Source organism: Poromitra crassiceps (genome assembly GCF_964638095.1).
Source record: "Poromitra crassiceps genome assembly, chromosome: 12".
Classification (NCBI taxonomy): Eukaryota; Metazoa; Chordata; class Actinopteri; order Beryciformes; family Melamphaidae; genus Poromitra; species Poromitra crassiceps.
The window spans coordinates 34354594-34378994 of record NC_139632.1 but is presented as its reverse complement, the minus strand read 5'-3'; the positions used below and the strand labels follow the sequence as shown (position 1 = coordinate 34378994).

At 44.8% G+C, this 24401-nt stretch overlaps 1 protein-coding gene across 1 annotated transcript in view; it reads left to right on the top strand.

The window, feature by feature from the left end:
- Positions 1 to 9577, top strand: part of nrd1b (nardilysin b (N-arginine dibasic convertase)) — a 33399-nt gene extending 23822 nt beyond the window's left edge. The window contains exons 27-32 of the mRNA XM_083647675.1: positions 1443 to 1490; positions 2006 to 2058; positions 2670 to 2753; positions 3408 to 3615; positions 4333 to 4422; positions 7510 to 9577. Coding sequence (XP_083503801.1) covers positions 1443 to 1490; positions 2006 to 2058; positions 2670 to 2753; positions 3408 to 3615; positions 4333 to 4422; positions 7510 to 7740 — 714 coding nt within the window. The 3' untranslated portion in view covers positions 7741 to 9577. The remainder of the gene's footprint in view (positions 1 to 1442; positions 1491 to 2005; positions 2059 to 2669; positions 2754 to 3407; positions 3616 to 4332; positions 4423 to 7509) is intronic.
- The last annotated feature ends 14824 nt before the right edge of the window (positions 9578 to 24401 follow it).

Sequence of the window (24401 nt, the reverse complement as noted above, 5' to 3'; positions counted from 1 at the left end):
CCAGCCATCCGTTCAGCAGGTAAGTTATTAGTCCACAAACTCCATAACGTAACTGACTCCGTTGCGGCGGTTTGTTTCATAATCCTTTGAAAATGGGTGTGATTTTTCCAGACTCGATAAAGAAAACATTTTTTAAATTAAAATAAACCTCAGTAATGAGGTCAATGCAGCCAAATTTGTCTGGTGTCGAGTTTCAGTCAGTGACATGCGCAATGCATTCTGGGTGTTGTAGTATGATTCCCCCTTAAGAGTTGTTGTAGAATGGAATTTCACCACTCCTCATCCGCTATATAATAATTATAACAGCTAATATAAACCAAATTGAATGAAACCAAGAGTCCAGGATGTGTCTTATAAAAGTATATTTAAAGCCATACATTACTTTGACAAACTGCATTGCCAAAGGACTGAATTCTCAATGTACACATTTTGGTATGTCATACAGAGTTCCAATGTATTCAGTGGCGATGTCACAATTCGACATGTACTTTATAGGCAAAGGAAGGCAGAGAGAAACAGAGAGAGGAGGGGTGATGACTTGACTTGGAGCCTACAGGGCTGCCTGTCTGTATCAGCAAGGTCAACCTCATGCAGTGGGTGAAAGTTTGTTTTGACCTCCATGTGCTGTGGAGCAGAGGGTGAAGAAATCTCCTATGTGTGTGCGTCTCCATTTCTGCATGTGTGAGATGTCTTATGACTAATAACTCATAGCATTAATTATGTGTATGCAATTATAGCTTATTGATTAGGAAATGCCAATGGAACTTCAATTTTCTACAACAAGAGTGATATGGGGAAAACTACAGCCGTTTTCTCTGGTCAAAGGGCTCAAATTTAAAAAAATAATTGCATGTTTCTCTTACATAGGTGACCTAGCTTTAATAAATCATCATATTCACAGTGGTGAAATAGGCCTTCTCAGGAATTTAACTTATAATAATAATTATATAACAAAATAACTTCTCTTTTCATGTCATGTCTTTATTTTTTGCACCAAATTATGGAGAGTAGTATTGATAAGAGTATCGATAGGTATTGGTATCAATAAGCAGTACCGGTATCGATACAATCCAAACAATACCCATCCCTAGGAGTAGTTTATTCCCTCTTTTTTTTTTTCTTCTTTTGCTGTAATTATTTTGATTGTCTGCATGTCTGTTTTCTCTGTTCATATCTCCACCATGCCCTCTGCTACAGTGACTTGCTCTCTCCATTGAAGGACATCACTGGTCCACAAGTGAACTCAAATCAGCTCTCAATAATGGTCCAACTAGATCAATGCGGATATGTGAGATCATGTGGAAAATAAATGAGCATTCATTGTTTTTCTGTGAAGTTCTCCTTTAAGTGTATGTGTGTTGTGCATGGGTGTAAAGCAGGTGGTGGATGTAAATGAGGTGTTTCTCTGTGGAGTAAAGCAGGTGTTTCTCTGTGTGTTGCAGTCGGGGCTGAAGAACCTGAGAGACCACACCCTGATGGAGCTGATGGTGGTGAGATATCTTCCAGCTCTTTTAGCTGATTACTGATCTGAGAGCATTTCCCCCCCCTCCTAGTTTCAGAGAACATCAAGTCTCTCCTGTAGTGGATTTTTTTTTTTTTTTTTTTTTTTTAAGAGAACAATATACAAACAAGACAAACAGGAAAGAAAACATACATCAACATTGCAACATGGCGCTATCAGCAGCATAAGGTGCTTATAAATAAAGGTGCATGGGGTCCCGCGCAAAGGTCTCCTGTAGTGGAATTAACACATTATTATGCAGCCTGCTCTTAGGATGATGGCCCATTGGCAGATGCGGACACATTCACTGGGCAAAATAAGAAAACTATTTTTCTTCTGAGCTCTGCTCTCTGTTGCTTTGGTCTGTCTCTGTGTCTGATCCTCAGCTCCGCTCTCTGTTGCTTTGGTCTGTCTCTGTGTCTGATCCTCAGCTCCGCTCTCTGTTGCTTTGGTCCGTCTCTGTGTCTGATCCTCAGCTCTACTCTCTGTTGCTTTTCCTCACAGATGCACATGGAGGAGCCATGCTTTGACTTCCTGCGGACCAAAGAGACTCTGGGGTCAGTTGTTCTCTCTCTCTCTCTCTGTGTGTCATTCCTACTGAACCCAGTCAGCACTCTGCTGTATCTGTCAGTGCAAATGCCAAAGCACCACACTGTAGGGCAGGGGCGCCCAATACGTCGATCGCGATCTACCAGTAGATTGTAAAGGCCTTGCTGGTAGATCCCCTTCCCATTCATAAAAATCAATTTAAAACCTATGGGACTGCCAGAGCTTCCATTTCCATTTCCCTGTTCTCAGTACTGTAACTCCTGGACTGGTTGAGCTATCCAAACATTTTCAACGGCCCCTGAAAGCACGAGCAGAGAAGCTGCGCTTTCTTAACATACACGGGTTATTACTGTCGCATTGACATGGCTATTTTGCATTTTAAAAGGCAGGAAGTAACACAGTTGCAAGCAGAACATTAATGAGGGTTTCGACCTTCCAATCTAGTTAGGTGTTTCAGCGTGTGGCCCTCGTTCATGTTTTGATTGCACCCGTGTTATCTCCTGCCTTTTAGACACAAAATGGCTGCTGTGGAAAAAGGCGGATTACGGCCACACTGCAGCTGTAGAATTCCTGCCCTGTTAAAGAGCCTGTCTGATCTCGACTTCTCATTTCCCGGCAGGTACCAGGTGTACCCCACCTGTAGGAACACCTCAGGGGTCCTGGGCTTCTCTGTCACCGTGGAAACGCAGGCCACCAAGTTCAGGTGACACCATAAGCTATTATTATCTTCTTATAGGACATGACGCTTTTGTTTCTATTTTCGCAGTTGAAGGATGATTGAGATTTTTGTCATTGTAATTATTCTAAATAAAGTTAAAAAAAAAAGTTCAGGTGAGCTGACTTCTGACCTCCTGCTGAGAGAAACCATAGACTCTATAATAAATATGGACGTAGTCTCCGTGACATTACCTATTGGTTTGTAGACTCCTGTTTTGAACCCTCCAGTTAGGCATTTTGACCATCTTTTTTTTCCCTTTTCTTCTTTTTGGAGCCAGAAGCAGCTAGAGCGAGACCAGAGGTTTTCCACAGAGCCACACGTTGGTCCATGACTGGCGAGCTGCACGATCACTGGACAGCCGAACTGTCAATCACGCCCCAAAACATAGTCTGCTTTTTCCCCTCTCTCTCCGATTTCGCTCCCATTTTCTCCCCAATTGATATCCCCCTGCTGTCCCGGTCATTGCTCCGCCCCCTCTGCCGATCTGGGGAGAGCTGTAGACTAGCTAGGACATGCTTCCTTTGGGGGAGTCGACCCCCTGCTGGCCATTAGAAAGAATGCAGGTTGCCCCTGAGAGAAACTCTCCTCTCTCTCACTCCCCTCTCCTCTCTCTCTGTCTCCCTCTTTCTCTCCCCTCAGTACTGACTTTGTGGAGGGGAAGATCGAGGAGTTTCTGCAGAGTTTCGGGACTCGTCTGTCGGGCCTGAGTGAGGAGGGCTTTAGGACCCAGGTGACGGCTCTCGTTAAGCTGAAGGAGTGCGAGGACGCCCACCTGGGCGAGGAGGTGGAGCGACACTGGTTTGAGGTCGTCACCCAGCAGTATGTGTTCGACCGGCTCGACAAGGAGGTGGGGGGCTCGCACGCGCGCACACACACACACTAGGGCTGGGTAAAAAAAAATCTATATGTCGATTAGGGATGTAACGATATGAAATTTCACAGTACAATATGATACACTATGTATGTATGTATGGTATCTACCAAAATATCACTGTGAAGAATGGCGGGGGGGGAAATTCCATTGCGAAACTGGGCTGTTGCATACTTGTTTAATTGTTGTTATTGAGTCTATTTTTGCAACAACTGCACTTATGGCTGTTTACCCTGCTAACATTAACGTTACCGCTCGTTGCTTCGGGAGATGCCATTACCGTTTTGCCAGCAGTGTCCCTGATTGGCCGGTTACGTTGTCAACTACGAGGCAGGTCCCGGATTGACCCGTGCACTTTGTAATTTGTGAAAACATCCGCCCCCTGCTGGAGGCCTGACTGATCTGCAGAACCAAACAGAATGGCTCAATCAGCTGGGAAAGAGTGAACATTACAATGTTGATGCTTCACTTTGAAAGCCTCATAAAAGCGTTTTTATGGGTTTACATTGGGTGTAAGGATTTTAGTGTCTGTATTTTGGCTACACGTACACATTCTCTGAACTGTCTCAACATGTCTCTCTCTCACTCACCGTGTGTGTGTGTGTGTGTGTGTGTGTGTGTGTGTGTGTGTGTGTGTGTGTGTGTGTGTGTGTGTGTGTGTGTGTGTGTGTGTGTGCGCGCGCGTGTATATAGATCGCTGCTCTGAAGCTGCTCACTCGGCAGCAGCTCCTCTCCTGGTTCCTGCAGCACCGAGACTCCAGCAGCAGGAAGCTGAGCGTGCACGTGAGTGTGTGTGTGTGTGTGTGTGTGTGTGTGGCTGAGCATGCACGTGAGTGTGTGTGTGTGTGAGGCTGAGCGTGCACGTGAGTCTGTCTGTGTGTGCGTTAGGGATGCTCCGATTGATCGGGCGGCGATATCGATCGACCGGTATTTGCTCTATCGGCTTTGATCGGAGTTCTCAAAAAAGGCCGATCAAAGGGGGCCGATCAGATGCATGCAAGACAATTAACTATGCACCTAAAATGACTTCGCTCCTCTCTCTCCCTCCCTCTCTCCACCAGCACACACACACACACACTCTTGCTCTCTGCCCCACTGCTTTTGTTCATGCGAGACACAGGCACACACCATACATAGATACACACACACAGAAGCACAACTGAAGCACATGGCTAATTAATATGGACGTTATCAGTATCACACACACACACACACACCCGCCTACTTCAGTCTCTCTGTCTCTCTCTCTCTTGTTCGAACACCATTATCAAGCTCGTTAACGCGATATCTCAGGAACGCCTTGATGGAATTTCTTCGAAATTGCCTCAAACGTCCACTTGGACTCAAGGATGAACTGTGTGTGTGTGTGTGTGTATGTGTGTGTGTGTGTTCCATGTCAATGGAACCCCCTCACTCATGTGTGTTGACCATTATCCTACATTTGTTCTATAACTTTTAGTTGAATAAAAGTAAATCCATACAAAATATACCTTTCACTGGACTGCTTGTGTTGATACAGTGGCACAAACTAAGAAAAGGGCTTAAAAAGGATCTTATGCACGGGGTCTTGAAAAGTATTAAAAGATGATAAATCAATCTAGGGAAAATTAAAGCCCAATTTATGCTTCGTGAGGACTTGAGTCGACACTTGCAAGTGTCGGCGAGCAGCGTCTGCTACCTGGTGAAATGTCTAGTGTCGCTGACTACGTCACATAATGTCGCGCATGTCTGATTGGCTATATAGACGGGCACGCGCAACTTCCTTGTTTTAGTTTTCGCTGAAATGAAATTAATGAACGTGTCCTCGGTATTTTTATCAGCATGTCCTTGATGTATGACTTCGTGAAAATCACAAAGAACACCGTGACCAACTTCCCAGAGAGAGAGGAGGTGATTGTGTGGTTGTGTGTCGTTATATGCGGCTGCAGTTACATCTTGCCTCCGACGTGGGTTCACTGACAGCATTCCCTCTCTTGGCTGTCTGCACCGTCTGCACTAGTTCTCTGCCTCCCTCTGTATAGCGTCACGTGACCGTTGAGCCGCGGAGAGAAGCATAAATGCAGCAGCATGAGCGACACTTTATTTTTCGTCTGCGACCATGTGCTGAGCGACACTTTCTAATAAGTATAAATTAAGCTTAAGGCCCTCACTACGCGCGCTCGATTCTTAGGCTCGCCCACTGCGCGGCCTCGCCCGCCCTGCTGCTCACTGAGCCCTGCCGCCCTGCAGCTCAAATATGCAGCTCAGCCACTGCCTGGCCTCGCCTCGCCTGCAGCTTGGCTGCTGCTTGGCCTCGCCTGCAGCTTGGCTGCTGCTTGGCCTTGCCTGCAGCTTGGCCTCCTCGCCTGCTCTATAGGCGCGCGCGCACGGGTGTGTGTGTGTGTTGCTCACAAAATGTTATTGCCCTTAAGTTGCATGCGCGCGGGTGTATGTCATAAGATGATTTATGACATCACTTTGAAATGAAACATTGAACAATTTAAACCGAGAACATTGCCCACTTGCTCCCGTTTATAATAGATAAAGGTCTTAATTTGTTGAGGTATTACATTTTGTAGCTGGTTGTGCTCAATGTCGTCTCATATCATATCGTTGGAGCCTTTGTGATATCAGCAAATATAGTGTTGCCCAAAGAATCTATATATCATCGTATCATGATGAAACTTGTGATTTACACCCCTATCGCTGATGTGACAAAAGTGGCGTTGAGGTCTTAACACATTGAATGCCAGCCATGTTTTCATTCCTGTAGGTAAGTTGTGCCAGGGGTGTTTTTGACGATTCTGGCTCATTTTACAACAGCCGAGGATTCTTTTCTGTTAAGAATTCATGAACACCAATCATCTAAAAATAACTAATAGAATGTGTGCTTTCTCTGTCTAAAAGAGTTAGTTTGCAGAGTTAGTAGTTATGTAGATATTAGCCGTTGAGTACAGCATGGTTTCAGCGTCTGGAAATTTATTCAGAGATAAACGGCTTTTTGTGAAACAGTCACTTTAACCATTCATTTTTGGCATCAGTAAGACCGTCAGACATTCTAAACAATAGTTTTGAACAGTAATTTCCTCCATAACAACAGGAAACACCCCTCTCATTCAAACTCCTCCCTCCGTGTGTCTTCTCCTCCTTCCTCCTGGCTGTACAGCGGGCGTGTCAGAAGCGCTTTTGCTGCTGCCTGCCTGTGTGCCTGCCTGCCTGCTTGCCTGCGTGCGGACGCTCCTTGTGCGAGTCAAGATGGGCCGGGGAATGCGTGGGCGATGGGCAGATGTTGATTCTGGCCTTTCTGAGGTGTTTCAAAGTGTGTTTCACCTATGATCTATTTTGCAAATCGCTCTCCGCTCTCTGTGTGCTGCTGCCGGTGCGCGGCCGCTCTCAGGCAAGACAAGTCTTGAATGGATTACTGTAAAATCGCCACGGCATTTCCTTGAACGGCTTGGTCCCGCGGCAGTTTTTTCTTTGATTTCGGTTGTCTGGGGGAGCACTGTCAACACTTAGTGGGTCGGTAAAATAGATTATACACATTATCTTGCTCCAATAGTGATCTCGAAGATGTAAAAGTTGTTGATTGATGTCCCACCGTCAAAAAAAAAAAATGTTTATGTAAGACGAGTAAACTCGGCTCTGGCACTTAAGCGTTGGATTATGTAAGACGAATTATTTCGGCTATGGCACTTAAGGTGTTAAAACATATTGAAAATGTCTTAAAAGGTATTGAAAGGGTCTTAAAATATATTGAAAAGGTCTTAGAATATATTCAAAAATTCTTAAAATATATTGAAACAGTCTTAAAAATGGTCTTAATAGGTAGTGAATTTAACTCCAGATGAAACATGTAGATCCAGGTTTAAACTTTGTGTGTGTATGTCTCAGGTTGTTGGTTTCGGCTTGGAGGAAAACGCTGAGGCCCCACCCACCTCCCCCGAGGACCCGCCCACATCCACCTGCCCCGAGGCCCCGCCCACCTCCTCATACGGGGAAGTCTCGCAGCTCATCTTCATCCCCCCCTCATCCTCCTCGCCGCCGGATGCCACGCTGATCACCGACATCCGCGCCTTCACCTCCTCCCTCCCCCTGCACCCCTACCACAAGATCCTCAGCTAGCTGGCTGCACCAGGAGGCCCCCTCCACCCCTACCACAAGATCCTCAGCTAGCTGGCTCCACCAGGAGGCCCCCTCCACCCCTACCACAAGATCCTCGGCTAGCTCCCTCCACCAGGAGGCCCCTGCACCCCTACCACATAATCCTCCGCTAGCTGGCTCCACCAGGAGGCCCCTGCACCCCTACCACAAGATCCTCAGCTAGCTTGCTCCACCAGGAGGCCCCTGCACCCCTACCACAAGATCCTCAGCGAGCTTGCTCCACCAGGAGGCCCCTGAGCTGCACCCCTACCACAAGATCCTCAGCTAGCTCGCTCCACTAGGAGGGTGCCGGTGTCGGTACCAGATGTGTCCGGCAGGGTCCTGCACGTACAGATGACATCGCGCATTGTGATTGGCTGTACATCTGAAAACGTGAACAACGGTGACGTTAACTAGATAGCAATTCTTCTGCGTTAGCAAGCAAGCAAGTTAACTAACATTAGCAAACTAAAAACACAATATCACAATATATTTGTCACAGTGATTTTGTGCATCACTTTTGGCTCCAACCAGCTGTTTATTGTGTTAACAACACAGTGCTATTAGCTCTTCTGCAGGCAGTGTCATGGTAAAAAACACAACAAGCCAAAAGCTAAGAAGCTAAGGTCCATCCATAGCATGACCGATGTTGGCAATAGTTTCCTCTGGGTTGATCTGGCTGCTAAATCTGCAATTTGTCCACTTTAGCAAGCAAGCAAGCAAACTTTATATAACAACTAAACTAAAATAACTCAAATAAAAATTGTTGACGTCATGATGATCCGGTACCTACCTTGTCCCTCGTCATGGCAACAGGAGCTAGCGTTGATAATTGCAATGTTTGATCAAAGAGGAAAGAAGATGGAGACGATCTCAGCAGCGTTTCATTTCCTCTCGTGTGACCACAGGTGATCATGCTGTATTCACATCCTGTGGGAAAGACGGTAGAACCAAGTTTCCCTTTTTTTCTTTGAGTATTTTTAAGCGGTGCCACCGCTTCTATGCGTGACTGTGTGTGTATGAGCACGAGAGTTCACCTGGAGTTCACCTGAGATGTAGTCACCTGGAAGGCGGTTAGGGTTAGCCAGTTGTGAAAGGTCACCTGGGGGAATCCATCTCGTGCGAGTGATGTCACTGGCGAGTGATGTCACTCAACTGGAAGTGATGTCGTGCAATTGCTCGACTGTGATGTCATCAGGCAGTTGAAGAGGCCTGGAAGTTATGTCACTCGGGCAGTTGTGTGTGTGTGTGTGTGTGTGTGTGTGTTGAATGCATTTGCAATTGCGCAACTGTGATGTCACCCAAGCAACAAGGAAGAGGGTGTGTGTGAAGTAATGTCACTCAACTGGAAATGTCACGCAATTGCTCGACTGTCATGTCATCAGGCAGTTGTGATGTCATCAGTAATGTCACTCGAGCAAATGTCTTCTTTTTTTTGTTAAAATTGGTTAAGTGGTGTCTGTTTGTCTGCACCGCTTACTTCAGCACCTGGGTGTCATTTTTTATTTACACATTTACATGGTACAATTGGGTGTACATGTCGAGTAGCAATTTTTCCATAGACTAGAAAAAGATGGACGGAGTGTTTGACGTCACCCATTGGTTTGTGGACTCAGGTACTGAAGCCTGTAGTTTAGCATTTTGGCCAACTTGGTTTTCTCACAGCTCACGTGAGACCAGGGGTTTGCAACAGAGACGCAGCTCCGCCTTCTATTGGTCCATGATCGGCGAGCTGCACGATCACTGGACAGGCGACCTGTCAATCACGGCCAAAACAGTATTTTCTATCAATTTCACTCTAAACAGGTGAATTATATAAAAATCCACCCCGCAGTACAGTGGTGGAAATGGGGGGGGGGGGGGGGGGGATGCCTGGGAACGGAGTTGGGAGGGAACGGCATTCCTACTCAGGTTCCCCTTAAAGAATGTCTTGCAACAGTCAATACGAGCCCCGCTCTATTGGGCTGAGGGCGGGCGCCACTGCGTCCCGGGGATCCCATCCTGCATAAGTAGGGTTCCCAGAGTAAAACCCATCCTGCATAAGTAGGGTTCCCAGAGTAAAACCCATCCTGCATAGGTAGGGTTCCCAGAGTAAAACCAATCCTGCATAAGTAGGGTTCCCAGAGTAAATCCCATCCTGCATAGGTAGGGTTCCCAGAGTAAAACCAATCCTGCATAAGTAGGGTTCCCAGAGTAAAACCCATCCTGCATAGGTAGGGTTCCCAGAGTAAAACCAATCCTGCATAAGTAGGGTTCCCAGAGTAAATCCCATCCTGCATAAGTAGGGTTCCCAGAGTAAATCCCATCCTGCATAAGTAGGGTTCCCAGAGTAAAACCTGCCCATTTCCACCACTGCTCCCATACAGTTCTTATGAAAGGTGAAATTAGCTATAGAGACCAAAGCTGTGTTTCGAACCAGGCTATAAACCTGTTTATTTCTGCTGTCAAGACGGGCATTTTAACATGGGGGTGACAGCTGCCGTTTATTAGCACTTCTGGCTTATGTGTGTCTCATTATATCAGTCATACACACAGTACTGTCTAACTTCTATCTGTGGACATGTTGCTGCAGTGTTTGTATGCGCAAAATACCGTGAAATGCGTTATCAACTGTTATTGCCAACAACGGCTAGCCTGGCTACAGCTAACCTGGCTGTTTTCCTGACTGTTTTAATGGAACGCAGTCAACTCAGGCATGACATCACTCAACTGGGATATTCCTAGTTCCCAATACAAATGGAATGGACTATCAGTCGAGCCGGCTCTTCCCACATGACGTGAAGGCAGCATCATAACTCAGGGTTTTTTGGTTTAAACGCTGAAAGACTGCTGTGAAGGAGAAGACGTGCATTTTGATAAGAACACATCATTTAAGAGGTTACATGTTAATACTGTAATTTTGTGTCATTGGATAATGTACATGAGGAGGTAATGTACTGTATAGATTATAGCTGATACAGTGGCCAGTGTTAGGCAGCTGTGACTCGTTTTAACTCCAACTTTACTGCACTATAAAGGCAAACCACACTAACGACTGTTTGTGTTTTAAAGGTCAAAGGTTACGGAAGCCCCTGAGGTCACCTGACACTGCCAGATGGTTTATTTTCACATAAGCATCTGAGAACGAGTCGCTCGGGAAACGTTTCAAAGGGCTGTCACTTTTAAAGCAAAGGCAGGTGATTGGATGAACCATCTGTCTGTCATGTCTATCACGGGCTCACCAAAAGCCTAGCCATAGCTGCCTCATTGGAGACTGATCGGTGCGAACCAGGTGACCTCCCGCCACACACACACACACTTTTGTCAGCCTCATAATAATCATGCCTGTTTGTTGTTGTACTTCTCATTCTGGCCACAAGAGTACACCACTACCCCATGTTGTAACCCCCTGTACCCCCCTCACTTGCCTCTCAGGGCTTCTGTACAAAGGTCATGACGTGTTTAGGTGTCAAATCAGCAAAATGTGGGGCTCCGTTCTCTGCTATGTTCACACTGCAGGCTAAAGTGGCACAGATCTGGACTCATCCCCCAGTGAGCCAGGTCTTTTTATTTCTTTTTCTCTCCCCCCCCAAGTCAAATAGAGGTCAGATTTTTTGGGAATGCAGTCATGTGACCCGTATCGAATTCATGTGACTTTTACGTCAATCTAGATTGACATTCATGAGACTTCTGCGCCGGCGGGACTCACTCTGTCAACACGAACATGGAAGACTGGAGGTTTTTTTCTGCAGTCTATCAATTAGAGAGCATGATGTATTGATTTCATGATGTATGAAAACGCTTGTGCTTAGATTTGCTCTGCTTGTGCTCAAACTCGGTGCTTAGACTCAAATATATAATTGAGTTGCTTGGACAGATTTCCTGCCCTCGCAGTCAAGCTGTTTCTGTGCGCTTGTGAAACTTCTGCTCTTGGATTTCTTCTCTGTGTTTGGACTTTTTGCAACCATAGACTTTGAGCACAAGAACCGCAAATCTAAACACAATCGGGGGCTATTTGATTGTGAGGGCGGGGTTTGAGGGAACACGTTACAAAATCTGAACATGAAATCAATAAATCATGCTCTCAAATTGACAAGACCGGCTCTTGAATGAGATAGGGAAACATCTCCCTTGAGACAGCTGTGATGGAGCAGGCAGTGGAGGACATTTACCCTTGGAAAAAATAAAAGTGCCCCTCATTTGCGAAGATCATCTTGCTGAACACAAACTTTCCTGTTTCATAAACTTTTGTTACCCACAGACCTGATTTCAAGCATTTCACCAAAATCCCCGTAAAACAATCCCATTGACTTTCACACGTAAGAGATGCAAGTGCTTCCGGAGTCCGGACTCATTCCTGCCGCGCCATCTCCGCTCTCCAATGATAGTGTGGTGAGATTCTGCACTCTTCCATGTTTTACAGTCGATTCCATTTTTCTTACCAAATTCCATCATTCAGTCAGTTTTTTCTGCATTGAGGAAATCGTATGGCCCTTTTGTGTTCTTTTTGTGTCCGTTTAGGATCGTGACCCGTTTACACTGGAATGATCTATTGGCCACATAAAAAAAGCGTGAACAGCAAAATAAAAAAAATCTGATCTGAGCAATAAATCAGAATTGAGTGGTAAGGTTTTCCGCTGTGAACGGAGTCCGTTTTCCTGTGGATGCAGTTCTTGCTGTTTGCCTCTGGGGGCATCACTCATGTGTGTTGTGCATCAGAAGGGATGTCATCCTACCTCTTACACCACTGGCCTGTTCGCGTGTTTCTGACTGATATCCTGTTGTTGTATCCTGGCTGAATGTATATATTTTATTAAAACTGACTGTAAGCTATTCCTACTTGTTTTCTTCCTTTTATAGGTCACAACAACCATTGAAAGCACATGGTGAGGCACACACACTAGATCAGGGGTGGGCAATTATTTTTCATGGGGGGCCACATGAGAAAACCAGATTGTTGCCGGGGGCTGAACAAATATTGTCATGCCGTAACCCAGGAACTTTGATGATAGAGAGGGCCACAAAAAAATGTCCTCGCTACCAGAGGGCCAGATTTTGCTGAGGGCTGGGGGCCGAACTGCGCCGGTGCTAAAGATTTTGGGCATTTGAAGCCAGGTTTAGAGGAATAATTCATTTTAAATTAACAGTTGTGATGTCATTATTCACCAATCTTAACCACCAATATTTGATCCTTTTCTCACTCACTCCTATGTCACCACCTGCTCTCCCTGCAGGGCTTGAAATTAACTTTTTTGACCACCTGCCAATATGGCTGCTAGATTTTAAAGTTACTAGCCAATTAGAATTTCCACTAGCCAAAATGTTTTTCTTGTAATAAACCAGAATATGAGTGGGTTAATTTAAGCATACATATCAGTAAGTGTCCCAGGATTCTCAAAGCCTGTGTTGAGGGTCACACGAACAAAAATGCACTCTTGAAGCTAAATAAATCCAAAACCAACGAGTTCATTATTTAAATTTCTACTTCAATGTAGAACAGTCACTTCTTACACATTAGATTACTTTTAGCCTTTTTGTCACAAAGATTATTGAAAGATATTCCATATTCCAGACTGAAATGTTATAACAGAAGTGGAGTATGGGCCTGAATGACATGAACATTTGGACACTTATTCAGCGGATATCTTGCATGTTGCGTTCAGGTGCACTGTTTTTTTTTGCAATTCCAGCCGCCAGTTGCCCACCCCTGCAATAGATGGTGCCATGAAATTAGTCTGATTGAATTAAAAAATGTGGGGTGCTCCTTTAACAGAGTCTGCTGAAGGCTCAGATTCACTCAGACATTTTGGACTTTTTGTCTTAAAGTCGAACTGAAATGAAAAGTGACTTTTTAACTATTTTAGATCATATCCCTGGTCATAGAGAGCATCTGTTTAACAAGGTATGCCAACAAATTCACAAAAATCTAATTCCTTTGGATTTTTACATCAAAATTCAACCATGTTGGGGTACGGTGGTGCAGTGGTAAGCGCTGTCGCCTCACAGCTCGAAGGTCCTGGGTTCGAGTCCCACCTGGGACGCTGTGAACGCTGAAGGAATGCGTGCCCGTCCACATGTCCTCGAGTGCCCACCGCCCGGGTGGGGTCGTCAAAAGGGCCTTTCTGTGTGGAGATTGCATGTTCTCCCCGTGCCTCCCGGGGGTTTCTTTAATATAGGAACCCCTTCACCAAAACATGCAATATCCTGGTTGCTGATGTGGTGCCTCCTCTGGTCGTGAAGGGCGCCTGTTCGGAGGGAGGGGAACTCGTTGGAATAGCGTGATCCTACCGGTGAAGCTTCCCCTGTCAGGTGAAAAGAAGCGGCTGGCTAACTGCCCATGTCTCGGAGTAAGCATGGAGCCATTTTTCGGCTCTCCTCAGATCGGCAGAGGGTGGAGCAGCAACCAGGATAAATATAAATTAGCACTAATGTGGGATACAAATGGGCTAAAAAAAATCGGAGCGGGGGGGAATAAAAAAATAAAAAAAATCAACCATGTTCACTTCATAACGAAATATAAGGTGTGCATATATCAGTATGTAGGCTACTACCCAATTTCAACCAATAATAACATGACAGCTGTCAATCAATCTCCAACTGTAATTCTCCAGCAACTGTAGTGCTGACACAGAGTTAACCATGGGTGGGTTTGACGGGCCACCATATTTTTTTTACTCATACGGGCCTTAGCTGAGAGTGGGATGTCATAGAGGAGGTCTACCCGAGTGCGTGCATATATGGTTTGTGCTGACATCTTGGACACGGGGTGTCCAGTGTCCAATAGCTGTCCAGAAATGACACTATTAGTGTGTTTGGGTGGGTTTGACGGGCCGCCATTTTTTTTACTCCTACTGGCCTTAGCTGAGAGTGGGATGTCATAGAGGTGAGGTCTACCCAAGCGCGTGCATAATATATGGTTTGTGCTGACATCTTGGACACGGGGGTGTCCAGTGTTTAATTTGTAAAGGCTATCCAGTCCAGTGAACAGCAATCACTCAATGTTTAATATTGAAACAGTTGTTGTCATACAGAAACATAATTTGTATTGTATAGCTTAGTTTAAATGCTTAATTTACAGTTTTACTGTGCAAATGTATAGTTTTTCAATGGCTTCTGTGTGCTCTAGGCTTGTGCAAAAAGGTTATTTTATTCTGAAAAACGATCACCGGAAATGCTTATTGCTCGAACAGTAGACTACTCGAACAGAGGTGTCCCTCGCTGGCGGACCTCTATGGGACAGAGGCTTGCTGCAGCTGGACGGAGTAAAACCTTTGTGTATCGTCTTATGAGTGTAAAGTCGGCTTTGTCACGTGCAGTCATGGTAACGATAGTTATTAGTTAGTTGCGCCCAAATTGTCGGTCAACTTGCGTCAAGAGAGGGCCAGGGACCACTTTCCAAAGAGGATGGGGACTGCTACTGCTGTTAGCCGTGGCTAATGAATGACTGTGAGCTACATTCCTAAATTCCTTTTTTTTTTTTTTTTTTTTTTTTTTTTTTACATTTTATTAAAGACCATATCATACAAAAAACAGATCAAACACATGACACACACAGACATCTACAGTACAAGGCTCAGGGGTACAAGCAAATAATACTAATAAGAAGAAACAACAAGGTAGGCTACTTCATGAGGTCACAAAAGTTGTAAATAGCAGCACAGTCCCGGATTGCTTTGGTATTCTTTGAGTGTTTGATGGAGTCCATATATTCAGTGAGATCATTTTTGGGGGAAGAATGGTTTAGAACCACTGAATTTACACTTGTGGATGTGGTATTTAGCAAGTAAAAACAGAAGATTAATTATAAAACATTTCCCCTCATTCTCCATCGTGAAATCAAATACACAAAAGAAAACATCCTTAAAACAGAAAGAAAAATCTGAGATGAAATGCAGTTGGATGAACTTCAAAATCTCTGACCAAAATGTCTCTGTATGAGAACACTTCCAAAACAGATGTGAGACATTTTCATCAGAATCTTTACAAAATGAGCACTCAGACTCAATGTCCCGCTTATATCTTTTAAGAAAGGATTTTGCTGGGTAGAACCTGTGTATTAATTTAAATGTAACTTCTCTCACTTTATTGGTAATCAAATATCTGAGTGGCAACAACCACACTTTTTTCCAAGGCACATTTTCTACTATACCATTCCAAAAGGAGATTATGTAAGGAAGTGTGACAATGTCCTTTTGGAATAAAGCCTGAATTGTGCGGTTATTAACCCGATGCTCTGTTGAAAAGCACAAACCACCAATAGCAGAGCAGTACTAGATAACTTGACAATGGGAGTAAGCGGCCATGGGAAGTTCATACCCCCCAACAGCATTGTGATTCCAGAAGGAATTGCAATTCCTAAATTCCTACTAGGTATAGAGAGCCGCAGGGATGACGTATTTTTGTAGTCAGAACGCGGAAGTCCCGGACTTCCTGGTTCTTCACTGTTTCTGTCTATGGGATTTTTGAATGGGTTTTTGCCACGATGCTTCAAATAAGGTCTCTGGGCAACGCAAGCTTAATCAAATGCGAACCAGTGTTCAGCCGGATAATCTTCACACGAGGACCACTTTCATGAGTTTTGAAGCGTAAATGCGAGCCCTAGAAGTAAAAAGCTTGAGCTAAGCTAATCCAGAACTACACACAGTGTTGCATAGGCTTCCCCGTCATGTCAGCACTCAACCTGGACTGTTGTTGATGTGTGCGCTGCTGTGCACTGATTACCCCGGGCTGAACGGGCTAAACCAGGTGAGGGAAAGATAATTTCCGTGTTCGTCCTTTGAAGTGATGACGTTATATATAATATCCCCATCGACTCAACAGTGTAGTCTCATTTAGCTGTTTGCTAGCTAGCCGCCCTTTTAACGGCACATAAAAGCTTTAAAACTCATAAAAGGGGTGCTCATGTGTGAAGATGATATTACTAAATACTGGTTCGCGCTTGATTAAGCCAGCGTTGCCCAGAGACCTTATTAGAACCATCGTGCCTAAAACCCATTCAAAAATCCCATAGGCGAAAACAGTGAAGAACCAGGAGTGTTAGCATCGATGATTTCCGGACTCGTTCCTGCGGCGCTCAGTGTTAGAGACACACATGCTGTTACACCCACATAGAAACCAGCCAGAGTGGAGAAAAACACAAGCCTCTCGCCATTGACTTCAATGTCAAATAGCAGTACCAAAAATAATTATAGAAAAATAACAATCAATCTCGTTTATTAATGACACAAAGACACCATGACATGACAATATATTACAACTCGGCCGGTGTCATGCCGAGTTTTGCACCCCCGCCGAGAATTGCATCCCCACCTTCCGGGAGCATATTGTAATGATTTATACGGAAACGTAACTGTTTAAAAATGATATAATTGTCTGGGTAGACGTGATCTCCAAGCCAGGGGGTCTGTCCTGGCTCACGGAGACCGACTTTGATGCATTAGATCCGCGTGGAGGTGACTTCCATGCTTGGGGCTCTCTTCTGGCTCATGGAAGCCGACTTTGGTGCTTAAAATCCGGGTACAGATGACCTCGAGACCTGGGGATCTCTCCTGGCTTTATGGAGGGGGGTGCAGTTTGTACCTGCAGAGATTTGCATCCTTGTTTTTAAGTTAAAACAGCCCCAAAATATGGTGGGGGTGCAATTCTCGGCCGGGGTGCAAAACTCTCAGATTGCGCAAGATAGCGTTAATTACTTTGACCCATCTAAAATCAAGTGATTCACTCTGCTGCTGAACTACCGCTGCCAACTGTGTTACCCCGCTATACCAGGGATCAGCCGAGCAGCATTTTGGTAAACAAACCGCGTCACTGGGTGGCAATGAAACCCTATGGAGCCCAAGTGGTGCGATTTGTTAAAAAAAAAAAAAAAAAAACGTTCAGAGTACAACACAAACTGTCTATTTTGCTGCAACTCGACAGTGCTGCTTAATCCAGGACCTTACTTCCTGGAACTCTTGAGAGTAAAAAACTGGTCCATTGGAGTGAATGGAGATGTCGCAACTCTTTAGGCAGGACAAGAGGGGGGAGAGGAATGGGATGATCTCTTGTAAATGTGTGTGCGTTGGTGCAGTCTAACTGGGAGGCTGTTATCAGCAAGCGTTCCTGTCTCATGGTCATTGTCATGCTGAGTTTCTGAAGGCCAGAGCAAAGGGGAGAAATCTCCTGCTTGATAAGCTAGTTATCTGTCTCTGCATAGTGCAGTCCATGTCTGTCTATATGAGCCTGTCTTATGACTAATAACCTATACCAATTAATAATGTGTTATGCAATTATAGCTTATTGATTATTAAATGCCAATGGAACTTCAATTTTTCCACCACACACGGCTCTGCCCCGCGCCCCGCTATCCTCTCACCACAGAGACACTGCGGAACGCGTCATCATTCAGAAACCACGCCCAACACGGAGGAAAACACAAAGGACCAACGATCGTGCCAACTTCTAGCAAAACAAACCGTGGCTAACCGGGCGAACAAAGGAACGCTCGTCAGATACAGATAGTTTTGCAGATATCTAGGAGGAACTGGCTAGTGTCAAATAATGAGACGTTGTGTGCGTTTACTTCATTCCTTTGAACTGCGAACAAGACGTGAACTGATCACAACGTTTGTCTGCTGACTTTCTGCTTCCTGAAACTCCCCCCCCCCCCAATCCTGGCGTTCTCTTATGTTGCGTGTTGCACACAAAGATCTTATATACGGAAGATGAACACTCCAACTTACTTCATTGACAGCTAGATCCACATGTTTCTTCTCAACGGCTTCCTTGTTTTGCTCCGGAGTACAAAAAAACTTCAATTGGTGATTTTTTGCATTTGTTGTGTGCGCAGCCCACCACACAACAGCTTTTAGCTATGTTTAATTCAAGGAAAATGACGCTGGTGGTGTACGGGGAGTGAATGGAGCGCTTTCCCCCGTGATGGCCGTGGCCTATTTCATGCAGTGTCTCTATACATGTAGATGGCATGTACCAAGTCATTACTGAAGGGACAAACTACTTGTCCGGAGACAGACTGGTCTGGGAGGGGAACTGAATCAGACACCTGTTGCTGTCAGTCTCAATATAAAACAAGAAGCGCCACCCAGTGGATTAATCTGTTACTGCAACCAAGCAATGAAAAAGCATAATAAGCATATTTATGACTGTTACAGTATACCATTTATAAAAGCAAGTGGAAAAGATAATCAGTTACTCCCTCACCCATTTAATAATCTTATCAGCTTTTGATGTTTGGCTGAGACATTGGGGGTAGATCTGTGTTGTTAACTGTCTTTGCATGCCAGGCAAACCATTGACTATTTGAACAAAGGAGTTATAATGGCATTATCTTTGTTTTCCTATAGAGTTAAGGATCAGCACACCAGTGACAAGAAGAGAGAGGGGCTTTTAAGTGACCAGTCACACCTGTATCTGTGTCTGGGTCACTGGCATAATGGAGCGTGCGGTGGACATTCGCTCAGGTGAGTAATGGATCATCATGCCTCATGCAATCACTTTCAATGTTTCCCAAATTCTGGTTTAGATGTTTATATATATATTTGATTGTATTTTATATAGTCCTAATCACCCATGGTTTCAGAGTTTCAGTATAAATTCTTATTGAAAATGTGGATTGACAGCAAATATTTCTGAACCCCACTGTTGTGGAAGGGAGAATGAGACAGTGTTGTTATGGCCTGTCAGACCTGGAGGTACAATATAGACTTTCAAGGACCCAAGGTCTTTGAAATCCTTGAAGGTTTGTGAATTTGAAAAATCAGAATCATAAATGTGTTTGCTTGGAAAGAGTATATTTTCACTTTTGGTGTGTAAATTCCATCCCAAGTTTGGTCTGAAAGCTAATTTAAAGTGGTGTTAAAAAGGTCTTAAAAAGTCTTAACCCGTTTAATCCAGAATTTTTCCCATACGGGAAAATATCCAAATCATGTGTCATTAGTAACTCTATAACCAAATAAATAACCAATCATTATTTTTTTTAAATTTTCATGGAAAGTAGGTGAAAATGTGAGTTTCATGGTTGGTCATTATAATTGTTTTTTTTTTAAAGTAGAGTGTTACTCGTACACCCCTCACAATTTCCCTTAAAGGGATAGTTCAGTTTGTTTGAAGTGGGGTCCTATGAGGTACTCTCATACAGTCAGTGCACTGGGTAAAGCACTCTGGACGCATCGCCCATCGAGATAGGAGAACTGCACTCCAGCTGCGGCAGGCACAGAGAGCTGTCTGCTGAGTGTGATGGGGGCCAAGAGCAAAAACATACAAAACAACAGAAAGAATACATAAAGTGCTTCCATACTGCTCACCTGGCATAATGCAAGTCTCCACAAGCCCTGTGATGCCAAGTTGACTTGAAAATATGTCATTTACACCCTGTTTTTAGCTGAAATCGTCACTGGAGCTAGCAGCTGAAAGTTCAACAACTAGGGTACAACCTTGCTACAGTGACGATTTCAGCTAAAAACAGGGTGTAAATGACATCTTTTCAAGTCAACTTGGCATCTCAGGGCTTGTGGGAGACTTGCATTATGCCAGGTGAGCAGTATGGAAGCATTTCATGTATTTTTTCTGTTGTTTTGTATGTTTTTGCTCTTGGCCCCCATCACACTCAGCAGACAGCTCTCTGTGCCTGTTGCAGCTGGAGTGCAGTTCTCCTATCTCGGTGGGCGATGCGTCCAGAGTGCTTTACCCAGTGCACTGACTGTATGAGAGTACCTCATAGGACCCCACTTCAAACAAACTGAACTATCCCTTTAATGTGAATATGTCTGTATTTCAGCCATACCTCCAGACCTCCAGCAGCTGTTGGTCTGTAAAGAAGAGGTTCCCCCTGAGCAGCAGGAGTGGAGCTCCAGTCTGGACCAAGAGGACCCAGAGCCCCCACACATTAAAGAGGAACAGGAGGAACTACACATTAAAGAGGAACAGGAGGAACTACACATTCAAGAGGAACAGGAGGAACTCTGGATCTGGTCTGGAAAGAATTCATACTCTTCTGAACCTGAGACTGAAGACAGTGATGATTGGAAGGAACGTAGTGAAGCTCAGCCTCAGTCAGTTCTTGGGGAGAAACGCTTTAGTCGCTCAGTTTGTGGTAAAAGATTTGACCACAAGGGAGTAATGGAACAGGAGGAACTCTGGATAAGTCAGGAGGGAGAGCAGCTTCAAGAGCTGGATGGGGCTGATATCACCAAGTTCCCATCCACCTCTGTCCCTGTGAAGAGTGAGGATGATGATGAGAAACCTCAGTCCTCACAGCTTCATCAAAGCCAAACTGAGGAGAACAGAGTGGCAGAGCCTCTAGCCAGCATCTCAACTGAACAGATGAAAACAGAAGCTGATGGAGAGGACTATGGAGTATCAGAACCAGCCAGGAACTTAGATCCAGCTAGTGATTTACAAGCAACTAGTGCTGGCGAGACTTCAGACTCTTTTGAACCTGAGACTGAAGACAGTAATGATGATGATTGGATGGAACGTAGTGAAGCTCAGTCAGCACTTGGGAAGAAACCCTTTAGTCGCTTAGTTTGTGGTAAACGATTTGACCACAGAGGAGCTGTGCTGATTCACACAAGAGTCCAAACAGGTGAGAAAAAACATGTATTTGCTAAGTGAGTTTCTGAATGTTTACTAGTGAGCCAATCCTGAGAAGAATCCTTATATTCCTTCCAGAGAATCGTGAGTGACCATAAAACATTTCAGTGGGACATAGTCTGGTAGACTATGCCTCCAGGGTCATGACTCTTACGAGAACAGACCGGGGGCCCGGAGGTCTTTCTTTGAAGCTAGCCTGACGGGCTGGACGGCTCTCCAACCGATTAGAGCCGACCTTAGCACCATAGTCCAACTCACCAAAGAAGTCTTAAGGCCACAATAGACTCGTCCGTCCGCCTCGAATTGGAGCCGTCTCGCCGTCTGCCGGCGCCAGCGAGCCCTACATGCTAGGACGTCAGTCAGCACGTTGGTTGCAGTAAACCTCCGACACACACAGAAGCTATTTAGAATCAACGCAGTAGGGAGAGGTTGGCACACAAAGGAAAATGATTCGGATTTGCTAATAACCTCTTTATCGTCGTCATAATTTGACTCTGTGTCCCGGTGTCCCGGCAACGGCCAATCACAACTCTCGTGCAGCTGACGTCACGCACGTATCGTCGCCGCTGAGTTACATTTTGGAGGAGCCCCTGTCAGCCGACGGCGCCCCCTCCCTGTATGACGGCGTGGCGAGGCTCTGACGGACGAGTCTGTAAACGCCTTTAGTCGAGTCCGAGTCAAGTCCCCATTACCTGAGTCAGAGTCCGGAGTTAGTCTACTGAACATGAGTCCACATGTAGATGGAACACGTGTGCCTGCCCTTGCACAAAATTGAATAATGTCACAGTGTCAATATAGCTATCAATATCTTATCTTATGGCAAATTAGTAGGGTCCATTACAAAAACTAAAAGAAAAAAAAAGAGTATCAATTAACAAGTCCGAGTCGAGTCAAGAGTCCTGAAAATGAGTCCAGGACTTGGATTCGAGTCAAGTCGGACTCGACTACAACACTGCTACCAACACCACATGACCCCAAATGCCCGTATGTGACCAATAACATTATGATAAACAGTAACACAGACTATACCTAGCTCCTACACCAGGCATGGCTATTTATCCGGTAAGCCAGGTTTAAGACGATAAAAAAAAGATGTCTGGAGATTCGTCAGTGTTAAGATCAATTAAATTATAATAACACTGACTAAAGGCCGTTAAATACCAAGAGCGACGCAAATTATACAACACGGAATTGCAATGCGAATTTTAACCCGCCTGTCAATCACAGCAACATATGTTTATTTGTTTATTAAAAGGATCCCCATTAGCTGCCGCCTAGTGAGAATCTACCTCTGATTCAAAAGAACTGTCCAAATGCGTCTCTGAAACTGCAAGTATATCTATATAAATGAAATGCAAAAAAAGAGACAGGTCCTGAGTTTTTATTCCTTATACTACTATATTAATATGAGAAAATACTAGACCTTTAGGTAGGTTACATGTACATGTCGGAAGCCAATTTCTGAAAAATCATCCTTGGTTTGACAAAGTAATCGCCACAACATCGCTCAGTTGGTATATGCACTGTGTGCAAGGACCTTAACTGGATATTTAAATACAAGAGACCAGACCATGGCATGCTTTATTAAAGTCAAGCAGAGTTCTAAATCAGACGGGGCACGGTGGTGGCGCAGTGTTAGCGCTGTTGCCTCACAGCTAGACGGTTCTGATTCTAAGATTCTAAATCAGACAGAAGATGTAGGCAATGTCAAGAGGCTGGGTATTGATTTGTAAAAGATTGTCTCTACAGAAACAACATTTGGTCTAGATTTAGCCTTACAGTAGCCTTACACACAGATCTGTGTATTGTTTTTTGATCACAACTTTAACCGGCCAAGTTGGCAGTTGGCACATTGGATTTTTACAAGCTACAATGTCATGCCTGTGTGTGTCTTGTCTTTCTAGATAAGATGCTTCAATCCCCATGTGAGGCTGTTCCCTCTGAGAGTCAGGCCTGCAGCAGAGCTACTGCTCCATCACCACAACTGGACAGCAAAAGAACAAATAGGGAGGAGGCTTCTAGTTCTCTGAAAGGAGTGAAAAAGGTGGTCATCTTAAACAGTCTATCTGAGCACACCATATGTATTGCTCTTCCTCCACGAATGCCTCAGCTGGATAGCAGTGAAGAGGAGGACCTGACAATTTGTGACTCTGACACACAGTGGGAACCTAAAGAGTCCAAGTCAAACAAGAAGACAGGAACGCTTTGGAAAAAAAGAAAGCTCAGCATAGATGATGCAACAGAAACCTCAAAACCACAAGAAAAAACTGACGCCAAAGACAGCATAAGCACACCACAAGACAAAGACAGCATAAGCACACCACAAGACAAAGACAGCATAAGCACACCACAAGACAAAGACAGCATAAGCACACCACAAGGAAACACAAATGTTGCGAAGAAAGCCGCAGCAAAGCAAACAGCTGCCACAGTGCACAAGCCAAACAAAGGTAAGCTTCCAGTTTTTTGAGTGAAAGTTTTCATTACTGCTTGTATGAAAATAACAGACAATTAGAGAACGAAAAAAGTCGCTGTTAAATTTTCATATAATAAATAAAATACACTTCTGTTCATACTTTAAGCCCCAGAGACACCAAGCTGATGGTCGGCCATCGGCAAGATCTGGGCCGTTGTGTCTGTGGCCCTAGTCTTTGCGGTGTGCCCCCCACATGTTTGCTCTAGTCGGCCTTGTCTGCGTCTTTGTCGGTCAATTCCACAGTGTCGGGGCTGTCAGTGAGAGATCACTCTGATTGGCTGGTCAGCTGGTTAAAGAGAAGGTGCAGGAGAAGAGAGGGCGTTTCAACTTCATCTCCTCTCATCCTCACAATGCACAAATATTTTCACGACGACATGGCCTTCAGGATAGCCCCTTAAGCCTGTCGCTGTATGTTCTTACTCATTTACAGTAGTGCGTGGTTTAGCATTATTTTTTGCATCTGCCTCTTCCTTTCTTCTTCCACAAGCAAAAGACCAGGCAAGGGTTGACAACGCCAGCGCCATTAGCAACTTTCTATCAGACATGTTCTCGATTAGAAGTAGCTCTATTACTTGGTGAGCCAGAGTGGTGTGATTCA